Source organism: Scyliorhinus torazame, chromosome 16 (assembly GCF_047496885.1).
Source record: "Scyliorhinus torazame isolate Kashiwa2021f chromosome 16, sScyTor2.1, whole genome shotgun sequence".
NCBI lineage: Eukaryota > Metazoa > Chordata > Chondrichthyes > Carcharhiniformes > Scyliorhinidae > Scyliorhinus > Scyliorhinus torazame.
In genome coordinates, this window is record NC_092722.1 from 90,390,730 (window position 1) to 90,404,005 (window position 13,276).

The window sequence follows — 13,276 nt, forward strand, 5'->3', positions numbered from 1 at the left end:
TTCTAACCTCAGCCCATACTACCTCGGAAGATGAGTCCCCATCTAGCATCCTCTCCGCCACCGTAATACTGCTCTTGACTAGCAGCGCCACACCTCCCCCTCTTTTGCCTCCTTCTCTGAGCTTACTAAAACACCTAAACCCCGGAACCTGCAACATCTATTCCTGTCCCTGCTCTATCCATGTCTCCGAAATGGCCACAACATCGAAGTCCCAGGTACCAACCCATGCTGCCAGTTCCCCTACCTTATTTCGTATACTCCTGGCATTGAAGTAGACACACTTCAAACCACCTACCTGAACACTGGCCCCCTCCTGCGACGTCAAATCTGAGCTCCTGACCTCTATACTCTCATTCTCCCTTACCCTAAAACTACAATCCATTAGTTTAAACCCCCCCAAAGAGCACTAACAAATCTGTGAAAAGCCCCTAGTCGCCACATTCCGGCGCCTGTTCGGGGAGGCTGGTATGGGAATTGAACCCGCGCTGCTGCCATTGTTCTGCATTACAAGCCAGCTGTTTAGCCCTCTGTGCTAAACCAGCCCCTGTGATGAATATCACATTCACCGCAGAATTTGGTTCGAAATAAGGCAACAGAAATTTATACCAGTATTTTAATTCAAAGTGGAATAAAACCACTTCAGCTAAAGGTCATCCAGAAGTCACCATTTGCTGGGAAAAACTCCGAGCTGACTTCAAGGATCATTAATACATTCCAAACAAATACAGGATAAGGAAAACCTTGCTTTGACACACCGTAAATTCTTTAGATCACTCCCCTGCACCTATAAGTATTCAAACCATGAGGACAGGAAATTTTTCAGATAAATGAATACACAAGTCCTTCCTTAACTATATAATGCTTGACACTTACAGTAACATCCTCAGAGAAGTGTCTGTTTTGATATCTAAGAAACATGACAACACTGAAAAAAGACAGATCTCTATACGAGTCCCTCTTTGCCAATATATCTTAAGACACCTGACATTCACGCAGACACTAAGATCATTAAAACATATATTGATGATAATACATCAAATTAGCCATTTGGCTATAGACAATTAACCAACAATAAGTGATAAGACAACAGAGACAGTCCTTGACTGATTAGAAGATTTTATGTATAAAAAAGGGGCATTTTGGCAGAGGTACCTTTTCACTCCCCTGCAGGAGTGTGGGTCAAAGCTCTGTTCTTCAAACTTGTCTCATCAAACAAAGACCATCATGGTTTTGTAAATATGTTTCTGTTAAGCTTCTTAGAAATGTATTAGAAATTGATAGGAGATACTTTAGGATTTTCCATGTTTCAGATATCTCATTCTCTTCCGAGAAGTTAGTGTGTTAGCAGATAAAGGACTGTTAACGGGTTTTTATATTATTAACAGATAACTAAAGACTGTTAATCAATTTATATTTTTAATTCTGCAATTCTGTATGTATCTATTGGGAGCATTTTACAATAAAAATGCTTTGATTGAAATTATACTGTGTAGACTTACTCTCAAAGTTTAAAATCCTAGACACTCATTTAGGAAGTCTTAAATGACTAGGACCCACAACGACAGAGGTAACGATTTAGTTATGAGTGACGTATCTGAACTTTTCCCATAAAAAGTTACTGAGATCCTGTTTAACTGTCTGAGACCCGGAAAAGCATTCTCCCTTCGTGAGATCTATTTTGAGTCTTAGCAGAGAAACCCTGTTTTGGTGGGTTAACCTAGAGCATAGGTTATTAATAAAGTATTATCAGGTCCGGAATAACCTAAATCCGTCACACACCTTTTTCAACAGAGGCCTTAAGCACTTTTAACCAAAAACAAAGTTTATTCTACAAATTTAGTTGACATTTTTATAAACACACACAGTAAGCATTTTTATCAACTACCAACATAAATACCCCACACAGCTACAGTACTCTATTCCCTCAATAAATGTCCTCCTTAAGCTGTTCCAATTTAATAACAAGATCCCAGAAAACCATTTTCAAAGGTATGGCCCAGCACACAGCACTCAAGACCTGGTTTGGGCACTTGTGTCCTTTCCAAAACAGCAGGTTTAAATTTCTTCCATAAAACAATTATTTCTTTTCAAGTTATCAAGCAGTCTGGAAACAGCTTTTAAAATGCAAATAGAGGGAAAAAATCTTTCTTTTTCAACCTGTGCTGTACAAACCAGTTCAAACTCAAAGCGAAAGTAAAACCAACTCAAAAACAAAAGTAAAACCCCAGTCACAGGCCAGCTCCACCCACACAACATCACTGAAGCCATGTGCTGAGACAAAAACACTTTAGGGACACTCCCATGACAACAGATGCTGCCGGACCAGTGGTCGTCCAGTATTTTCTGTTTTAGTAATAGAACAGAGAGTATAGAAAACAGCAGGAATCTAACACCAGGCACAGCAGATAAGGGGACAACTATGAGAAGGGGGGCAGTCCACAGAGGACTGAGGGTGTTGTACTTAAATGCACACAATATACAGAACAAGCACATATTGAAATTGGCGGGTAAGATGACAAGGGGGATCAGAGCTGGGACCTAAATATCCTATCGAAAGGACAGGTAGATGGGCAGAGGGGGTGGGGTTGCTTATTACTAACAAAAATTTAACTAACTCGATAACAAGAAGCAATTATAGGGTGGGAAGGCGTGGAATCTGTGTGGGTAGAGGTGAGGAAACGCAAAGGGGAAAAAAAAGACCCTGATGGGAGTTATGTACAGGCCCACAAGCAGTAGTCAGCGTGGGGCAGAGAATAAAACAGGAGTTAGAAAAGGCATGTAAAGAAATGTACAATAATTATGGGAGACTTCAATATGCAGGTGGACTGGGAAAATCAGATTGGTAGCAGATCCCAAGAAAAGGAATTTGTGGAATGTTTACGAGGTGGTTCTTGGAGCAGCTTGTGCCCACGAGGGAACAGGCAATTCTAGATTTGGTGATGTGTAATGAGGTAGACCTGATTAAGGAACTTAAGGTGAAGGAACCCTTAAGGAGCAGTGACCACAACATGATGGAATTTACACTGCAGTTTGAGGGGGAGACTCTGGAATCAGGTGTAACTGTTTTACAATTGAGTAAATGAGTAAACAACCATATGAGTGAGGAGCTGGCCAGAATTGATTGGAAAAGGAGCCTAGCAGGGAAGACAGTGGAACAGCAATGGCAGGATCTTTGGGGGATAATTTGGGAAGCACAACACAAATTCATCCCAAGGAGGAGGAAACATGCTAAGAGGACGAGGCAACTATTGCTGGCAAGGGAAATCAAAGAAACATAAAACAAAGGAAAAAGCATATGATGTGGCGAGGATTAGTGAGAAGCCGTTAAAAGCAAGCAGGGGACAACTAAAAAAGCAATAAGGGGGGAGAAGGTGAATTGAGTGCAAGATATCTAGTAATACAAAATATGATTGCAAGAGTTTGTTTCGATATACAAAATGGAAGAGAGGCTAGATTAGACATTGGACCACTGGAAAATTAGGCTGATGAAGTAGTAATAGGAAACAAAAATGGCGAAGGAACTGAATTGTTACTTGACAATGCTAGACCGTCAAAGTCACGGGGCAGAGGCGAGTGTAGTGCCCAAGAAGATGATGCTGGGGAAGCTGAAAGGTCTGAAGGTATCCACCTTTTATCCAAAACATTTGGACTGGATGGATGGCCCCCAGGGTCCTAATGGAGAAAGCCGAGATTGTGGAGGCATTGATGGTGATCTTTCAGGAATTACTGGTGACAGGGAGGGCCCCAGAGGACTGAAAAATGGCTAATGGAATGCTCCTATGTAAGAAGGGAAAGAGGCAGATGATGGGAAATTATGAGCCAGTTAGTCTGACTTCAGTCGTTGGAAAAATTTGAGAGTCCATTATTAAGGATGAGATTGCAGAATACTTGGAAATGCATGATAAAATAGGACTGAGTCAGCACGGCTTTGTCAAGGGGAGGTCATGCCTGGCAAATCTGTTAAGTCTTTGAGGAAGTAACGAGGAAGTTAGACAAAGGAGAGCCAGTGGACGTGATCTATTTGGATTTCCAGAAGACCTTTGATAAGGTGCTGTTCAGGAAGCTGCTAAATAAGATAACAGCCCAGGGCAAGGTACAGGCCTGGAGAGAGGATTGGCTGACTGGCAGAGTGGGGATAAAGGTTTTTTTTTTCAGGTTGGCAGCCAGTGACCAGTGGTGTACCTTCAGGGTCGGGACCACAACTTTTCACAATATACATTAACCATCTGGAAGAAGGAACGGAGGGGACTAAGTTTGCGATAATACAAAGATCTGTCGAGGGACAGGCAGTGGTGAGGAAGAAGGGGGGCTGCAGAAGGACTTGGAACAGGCTAGGAGAGTGGGCAAATAAGTGGCAGATTGACTACAATGTGGAAAAGTGTGAGGTTATGTTCTGGTAGGATAGATAGGTTCTTGATTAACCAGGGGATCAGGGGTTACGGGAAGACGACAGAATGGGGATGGCAAACCTATAAACCACAATCGAATGGCGGAGCAGACTCGATGGGCCGAATGGCCTAATTCTGTTCCTATATCTTATAGTTTTGTATGTATGCAAGTCTCAGAAATGTAAAATTAATAGGGCAATAATAGTAGGGGATTTCAATTTCCCCAATATTAATTGGGATAGTCAGAGTGTAAAAGGCTTAATGGGGGCAGAATTCATGTCTAACAAATCTGATAGAATTTTCCGAGGAAGTGACGAGGTGTGTAGAGGAAAGTTGATGTAGTCTTCAATGGATTCAGTGAGGCTTTTGACAAGGTCCCACATGGGAGACTGGTCAAGGTAAGAGCAATTTGGATCCAAAATTGACTTAATGGCAGGAGGCAAGGGCGATGGTTGAAGCCCGTGTCCAATGGTGTTCCATAGAGATTGATGGTGAGTCCCTTGCTGATTCTAGTGTACATTAACAATCCAGAAGTTAATGTAGCAGACATGATCTGTAAGTTTGTAGATGACACAAAAATTGGTGGTGCGTTAATAGTGAGGAAGAGGAATCACAGAATCACTACAGTGCAGAGGGAGGCCATTCAGCCCATTGAGTGTGCACCGCCTCTCTGAAAAAGCACCCTACCTAGACCTACGCCCCCACACTATCCTCGTAATCCCACCTAACCGTTGGATATTATGGGGCAATTGAGCCTGACCAATCCACCTAACCTGCACATCTTTGGGCTTGAGGAAAACCTTAGATTACAGGACGATATATGCAGACTGGTCAGATGGGCAGAACAGTGCCAAATGGAACTTGAAAGTGCCAGGTAATGGATTTTGAGAGGACTACCAAGTCAAGGGAATGCACAATGAATGGTCGGACAATAGGAAGTACAGAGGATCTCCGGGACCTTGGTGTTGATGTTCACAGATCTCTGAAGAGAGCAGGATAGGGTGGGGAGGTGTTAAGACGACATATGGGATACTGAACTTTATTAACCAAGGCACAGAATGTAAGAGCAGGGAGACTACGATGGAGCTGTATAAAATGCACATTAGACCACAGTTGGAGTACTGTGTGCAGTTCTTGTCACCACACTATGTGATATACACGAGAAAGGGTGCAGTACAGGAGATTCACCAGGATGTTGCTCGGCTGGAGCGTTTGGGGCACCGGATTCAAAATTGAGGAACACAGACAGGGTGGATAAGGCACTTTCTCCCTTAGCAGAGGGGTCAATAATCAAAGATTTAAGTTTTTTCATAGAATTTCATAGAATTTGCAGTGCAGAAGGAGGCCATTCGGCCCATCAAGTCTGCACCGGCTCTTGGAAAGAGCACCCTACCCAAGGTCAACACTGCCACCCTATCCCCATAACCCAGCAACCCCACCCAACACTAAGGGCAATTTTGGACACTAAGGGCAATTTATCATGGCCAATCCACCTAACCTGCACATCTTTGGACTGTGGGAGGAAACCGGAGCACCCGGAGGAAACCCACGCACACACGGGGAGGATGTGCAGACTCCGCACAGACAGTGACCGAAGCTGGAATCGAACCTGGGACCCTGGAGCTGTGAAGCAATTGTGCTATCCACAAGGCTACCGTGCTGCCCAAACGGTAGTTGTAATGATAATCTTATTAGTGTCACAAGTAGGCACTGCACTGCAAAGATGTTAGTGTAAAAATCCCCATGTCGCCACACAACAGCACCTGTTTGGGTACACGGGGTGAATTCAGAATGTCCAAATCACCTAACAAGCACATCTTTTGGGTCATACTGCTTGAAAGGGTAGTGGAGACGGGAACACTCACAACATTGAAGAAGTATTTAGATTATCACTTGAAATGGCGTACAAACTGCTGGAAAATTGGATTATGACAGGTGTTTGATGGCCGGCACGGACGCAACGGTTCGAAGGACTTCTTGCTGTGCTGTAAAAACTCTGTGACTCACATTCCTGCCTCGCTCTAACAGCAGCTTCCCCAGCTCAGGAGCAGCGCCGTTTTCCCGGCTTCAGCCCAGACAGCCGGCCCGCTCTGCCATACGGGGCCGCGGCCCTCACCTTGCTTTTTTTGCCTCCCTTCTTGCTCACGGACTCGGGTTCCATCCTGTACTCCGGGTCCTGGGGCTGGCAGCTGAGTCGTGCCGGCATTTCTGGGAACACGGAATAGGACACGCGGCTCAGTGACCGGTCGGTGCGGCAGCTGCGCACAAGCGACCAAGGCCCGAAGCTCCAGGGATAGCGCTACTCCGGCTCACTCGGGTACTGCAGGCCCACAAAGTAGATCACCTCCGGGTACAGCGCAGTTTCGGCTCACCACGGAACTGCAGGACCACACAGCAGATCATTCCTCCGGGAACAGCGCCGCGCCGGCTCACACCAGTACTGCAGATCCACACAGCGGACCATTCCTGCAGGGACAGCGCCTCCCCGGCTCACTCCAGTACTGCAGGTCCTCGGTGGACCATTCTTCGGAGGACAGCGCCTCTCCGGCTCGGTCCAGAACTGCAGGTCCACACAGCAGATCATTCCTCCGGGTACAGCGCCTCTCCGGCTCGGTCCAGTACTTCAGTCCACACAGCAGATCATTCCTCCGGCGACAGCGCCTCTCCGGCTCGCTCTGGTACTTCTCCCGGTAACTGCACGTTTGAAAAAGCTTTTTCTCACATCAGTTTTGCTTCTCATTCCGATTACTTGAAATCTCAGATCCTGACTCCTCAGGAGCTCCAGCCCCTCATGATTCTGAACATTTCTATCTTTTTTGCTGCCTTCTCTCCAAGAGGAACAGCCCCAACTGATGTGTTGGGTGTTCTGGATAACAAACAGGTCACCAACACTGGAAGTGGTGCAACTCTATTTTATTATAAGGTTAACTATATTAACATACTTGAACTGTGGGTAAATGCAATACCAGCTTTAAATGTTGACCCTTGCCTAGTCCTAACCAGGTGATGCACTCAGCACATGGTGAATGTCTGTGTTGCAGGCTGTGAGCTCTGTGCTCCGAGCTGGGTGATACTAGAAAGAGCGGGAACTCTCCCGTCCCCTGTCTTTATAGTGCGTGTGCTCTCACTGGTGATTGGCTGCGGTGTTGTGTATGCTGGTTGGTCCCACTGCATGTCCATCAGTGTGTGTGTGTCTGCACCATGATATACTGGTGTATATTATGACACCAACCTCTCCAATCTATCATCATAACCTGAAGTTTCTCATCCCTGGAACCATTCTGGTAAACCTCTTCTGCACTCTGTCCAATGTGTTCACATCCTTCCTATACTGCAGTGTTGTTATAGACATTTTGAGTTGATTAACAACTCCATAAGATAAAAGAACACAGTCAAATACAAAACAATCAGCAATACGTGGAAACATCCACAATGCACCAAACCAAAAATCAATTAGTCAACAAGAAAACAAACCCACAACTTTCTAGCCAGCTTATGCCTGCCCCGCCTCAACGGTAGCCCCACATAGCCCCACGTGTGAGGGAACCATGGTTCACAAAAGAGGTTGAATGTCTTGTCAAGAGGAAAAAGGAAGAGTATGTAAGGATGAGAAAACAAGGTTCAGTTGGGTCGCTTGAGGGTTACAAGGTAGCATGGAATGAGCTAAAAAAAAAAAGAGCTTAGGAGAGCTAGGAGGGGGCATGAGAAGTCCTTGGCGGGTCAGATCAAGGAAAACCCCAAGACGTTTTACTCTTATGTGAGAAATAAAAGAATGACCAGGGTGAGGGTAGGTCAAGGACAGTAGTGGGAACTTGTGCATGGAGTCAGAAGAAATAGGAGAGGCGTTGAACACTTTTCTTCAGTGTTCACCAAGGAGAGGGGCCATGTTTTTGAGGATGAGACTGTGATACAGGCGGGTAGGCTGGAGGAGGTAGTTGTTCTGAGGAAGGATGTATTCGCAATTTTGAAAAACCTGAGGGTCGACAAGTCCCCTGGGCCAGATGGGATATATCCAAGGATTCTTTGGGAGGCAAGGGATGAGATTGCAGAGCCTTTGGCTTTGATCTTTGGGTCCTCACTGTCTGCGGGGATAGTGCCAGAGGACTGGAGAGTGGCGAATGTTGTTCCTCTGTTTAAGAAAGGAAATAGGAATGACCCTGGTAATTATAGGCCAGTTGGTCTTACTTCGGTGGTCGGTAAGTTAATGGAAAAGGTCCTGAAGGATAGGATTTATGACCATTTGGAAAGATGCAGCTTAATCCAGGATAGTTAACACAGATTTGTGAAGGGTTAAGTCGTGCCTCACAAATTTGATTGAATTCTTTGAGGAGGTCACTAAGATGAAGGTAGAGCAGTTGATGTCGTATACATGGATTTTAGTAAGGCGTTTGATAAGGTTCCCCATGGTCGGATCATGAAGAAAGTAAGGAGGTGTGGGATAAAGGGAAATTTGGCCAATTGGATAAGTAACTGGCTATCACATAGAAGACAGAGGGTGGTGGTGGATGGAACATTTTCAGACTGGAGACCAGTTACCAGCGGTGTACCACAGGGATCAGTGCTGGGTCCTCTGCTATTTGTGATTTTTATCAATGACTTGGAGGAGGGGACTGAAGGGTGGGTCAGTAAATTTGCTGATGACACCAAGATTGGTGGAGTAGTGGATGAGGTGGAGGGCTGTTGTCGGCTGCAAAGAGACATTGTTAGGATGCAGAGCTGGGCCGAAAAATGGCAGATGGAGTTTAACCCTGATAAGTGCGAGGTGATTCATTTTGGTAGAAAAAATGTGAATGCGGATTACAGGGTCAACGGCAGGGTTCTGAGGAATGTAGAGGAACAGAGAGATCTTGGGGTTCATGTCCACAGATCTCTGAAGGTTGCCACTCAAGTGGATAGAGCTGTGAAGAAGGCTTATAGTGTGTTAGCGTTTATTAACAAGGGGCTTGAGTTTAAGAGCTGCGGGGTTATGCTGCAACTATACATGACCCTGGTGAGACCACATTTGGAGTATTGTGCGCAGTTCTGGTCACCTCATTACAGGAAGGATGTGGAAGCATTGGAAAGGGTGCAAAGGAGGTTTACCAGGATGCTGCATGGTTTGCAGGATAGGTCTTATGAGGAAAGGTTGGAGCGGAGGAGGATGAGAGGCAACTTAATAGAGGTTTATAAGATGATGAGGGGGATAGATAGAGTGGACGTCAGAGACTATTTCCTCGGATGGATGTAACTAAGTGCCCCGTAGTGTCCAAAAGTTAAGTGGAGGTTGCTGGGTTACAGGGGTAAGGTGGATGTATGGGATTAGGTAGGGTGCTCTTCCAGGGGCCGGTATAGAATTGATGGGCCGAATGGCCTCCTTCTGCACGGAAAATTCTATGACACACGGGATACCGGAGATGCTGGTCTCGGATAATGGAACACAAGCATTCTCAAGTGCGGAGTTTGGTAGATCCATGGCCGCCAAAGGGATGCGACATGTACATAATGCCCTGGATCACCCAGCGTCCAATGGATTGGCAGAATACATCATTCAGACATTTAAGAACGGAATGAAGCAGCAACCCTTGGGGTCCTGGGAGACATGGCTGGCGCAGTTCCTTTTTTGTTACAGGACAATGCCACAAGCCACGACGGGGGCCATTTTGGCCAAATTGTTGATGGGCTATTGCCTGCGAACATATTGAGTTTAGTCCTCCCGGACATTGGTGGGAAAATCTGCCAGGGCCAGGATCAAGCCAAGGCTGATGCCGGACAACACTCACCCTTACGCACCTTTGCAATAGGAGACCTAGTCCGAAACTTTGGAGAAGGAGCCACCAGGCATCGTGTTGACCCAGACAGGAACAAAGAACAATACAGCATAGGATCCGACCCCTTCGGTCCTCTAAGCCTGCGCCGCACATGGACCTGCCTGAACTAAAACCGTCTACACTTACAGAGTCTGTATCCTTCCATTCCCATTCTATTCATATATTTGTCTAGATGTCCCTTAACTGCCACTATGATACCTGCTCCCCCCACCTCTCCAGGCAGCGTGTTCCATATATTTACCACCCTCTGTGTAAAAAAAAACTTGCCTCGCACATCAGTTCTAAACTTTTCTCCATGCACTTTAAACCTATATCCCCTGGTACTTGACTCTCCACCCTCAGAAGATGCAATTCGAACTGGCATGTGGATCACCTCCGAGGGCGCATTCAAGAGACGCCCGATCCGATTAGGAAGTTTCAGAGCAAAACCATCCCCTGCTCGAATTGATGCACCAGTCGCCACCATCAGTCCCAGGCACACCTGCCTGAGAGAAGCCAATTTCAGATGTAAAGGACGCCGAAATGCCGGACGAAGACCCACTACACTCTGCTTCTGAGGTTGCCATGGGCACATTGCCATCAGCAGAGCCAAGAGTGTCAACTACGCTGGCCACCACAGCGCCTCTGACCCTGCCAAAATGTTCCACGCGGAAGTGCCACTCCCCAGTTCGGTACATGCCACCGGATGGTAGATGTTCGCTCCTTGATAGCCATTCCTGGGGCAGGACGCATAAGGCACCTTTAGATCCAGCCACAGACGTGGACGTAGATGGGTCTCCGGGGTGGCGGGGCGGGGGGAGGCGGGTGGGGGGGGGGGGGGGGGGTTGAAGGGATGTTGCAACCCTTACTGAAATCACAGACAAGATCAGGACAATTAGAACAATTAGATTCTCGGTGACCTCCTCTGAATATGAGCTCCCCTATAATGGGGGTGGGGTTTCCCCCTTAACTGGGAGAGCAGACCTCTATTATAAAACCCCAACCTGGGAGCAGGTCAGGGAGGGAGGCCTGTTGGGGAGTGGAGAATGTAATAGCGTAATTAAATATAATCTTTGTTTTCTACCTGCCTGGTCAATGTGTGCTGCTTCAGCAGATTCTACAAGTATCCACAATATTCCAGCTGAAGTCTAACTAGTCTTTGTATAAAAGCAAAATACTGTGGATGCTGGAAATCTGAAACAAAAAGAGAAAATACTGGATAAACTCAGCAGGTCAGGCAGCATCGAATCTTTATTATTGTCACAAGTAGGCTTACAGAGCGGGGACACAGTAAAAGAGCGCGATGAGGGACTTCCGGGTGCAGCGATGACCAGCTAAGTCGCACGTCTCGGCAGCTCCCGGTGGAACGGACTTTTGGGCTCTTAATAGGAGCCCCAACGGCAATTTTAACAGCTAAAAACACTGTGCGGTAAACCAGAAGGGAATCCCCCCTGGATACGGATGGAAAAAGGAGAGGAAAGCGGCCGGATTGCGGAGGATCCTCTAGAGCAGCGGCAAGGAAGGCAAGCACAAAGCAAGATGGCGTCGGAAGGTGGCCGTTTAGTATGGGGCCCTGACCAACAAGAGTTCCTGCGGCGCTGTGTGGAAGAACTGAAAAAGGAGATGAAGAAGGAGCTGCTGGCCCTGATATTACAGGCGATTGAAGGGCTAAAGGAGGAGCAAAAGACCCAGGAGCAGGAGCTTCGGGTCGTGAAGGCAAAGGCCGCTGAAAATGAAGACGAAATACAGGGCCTGGTGGTGAAGACAGAGATGCACGAGGCACAACACAAAAGGTGTGTGGAAAGGCTGGAGGTGCTGGAGAATAATGCGAGGAGGAAGAATTTAAGGATTCTTGGTCTTCCCGAAGGTGCAGAAGGGGCGGACGTCGGGGCATATGTCTGCACGATGCTTCACTCGTTAATGGGATCGGAGGCCCCGACGGGCCCGTTGGAGGTGGAGGGAGCTTATCGAGTTATGGCGCGAAGACTGAGGGCTGGAGAAATACCTCGAGCCATAGTGGTGAGATTTCTCCGCTATAATGACAGAGAGATGGTCCTCAGATGGGCGAAGAAAACTCGGAGCAGTAGGTGGGAGAACGCGGTGATCCGCGTATATCAAGATTGGAGTGCGGAGGTGGCGAGAAGGAGGGCAAGTTTTAATCGGGCTAAGGCGGTGCTTCACAAAAGGAAGGTCAAATTCGGAATGTTGCAGCCGGCAAGATTGTGGGTCACACACCAAGGGAAGCACCACTACTTTGAGACGGCAGAAGAGGCGTGGACATTTATTGTGGATGAGAAGCTGGAATAGGCGGGCAAGAAAAAGAACGTTTGGGACAAAGTGGTGGGGTGATTACGTGGGGTGAAGGGGGAAAAAGGGGGGGGGGGATGATTTTTCAAGTTGTTAACCTTGCGACCCTGTAACTTTTCTCTCTTCCCCATGTTGTGGGGGAAGGGAGGGAGGATGAGGAACGGTGTGCGCCGGTCATTAGGGGCGGGGCCAGGTGGGAAAGGCGGGCTTTGTTCCCGCGCTATGGTAATCATGGCGGGATCAGGGAAGCAGGAAGGAGGGGGCCTCGCACAGTGGGGGCCGAGGTCACGGAGGGAAGCCGAGGTTAGCCAGAGTTTGCTGACTTCTGGGAGCAACATGGGGGGTGCAACTACGCTAGAAAGGGATCTAGCGGGGCGGGGGGGGATTAACTATGTTGCTGCTGCTGGGGAGAAGGGGGAGCTAGTACGGGGTGGGGTGGTCGAGGCGGGAGGGCGCCGTCGGGGGGATATACGGGTACATGGGAACCGGGTGAGGAGCTGGATTTAAAAAGGGGATGGCTAGTCGACAAGGGGGGTGGGTAAAGAGCCCCCCAACCCGGCTGATCATGTGGAATGTGAGAGGGCTGAACGGGCCGATTAAAAGGGCACGGGTACTCGCACACCTAAAGAAATTAAAGGCAGATGTGGTTATGTTGCAGGAGACACATTTGAAACTGATAGACCAGGTCAGACTACGCAAAGGATGGGTGGGGCAGGTGTTTCATTCGGGGTTAGATGCAAAGAACAGGGGGGTGGCTATATTAGAGGGGAAACGGGTACTGTTTGAGGCAAAGAT

The 13,276-nt window shown here is 47.4% G+C and overlaps 1 protein-coding gene across 3 annotated transcripts in view; it reads right to left on the minus strand.

The window, feature by feature from the left end:
• The window catches only part of LOC140392939 (nucleolar RNA helicase 2-like), a 167,829-nt gene extending 161,172 nt beyond the window's left edge, over window positions 1-6,657 (minus strand). Inside the window, exon 1 of one of the 3 annotated variants that reach the window (XM_072478725.1) lies at window positions 6,505-6,657. In XM_072478725.1, coding sequence (XP_072334826.1) covers window positions 6,505-6,594 — 90 coding nt within the window. In that variant the 5' untranslated portion in view covers window positions 6,595-6,657. The remainder of the gene's footprint in view (window positions 1-6,504) is intronic. The other 2 variants (XM_072478724.1, XM_072478727.1) reach the window with 2 other exon arrangements.
• Window positions 6,658-13,276: the final 6,619 nt, after the last annotated feature.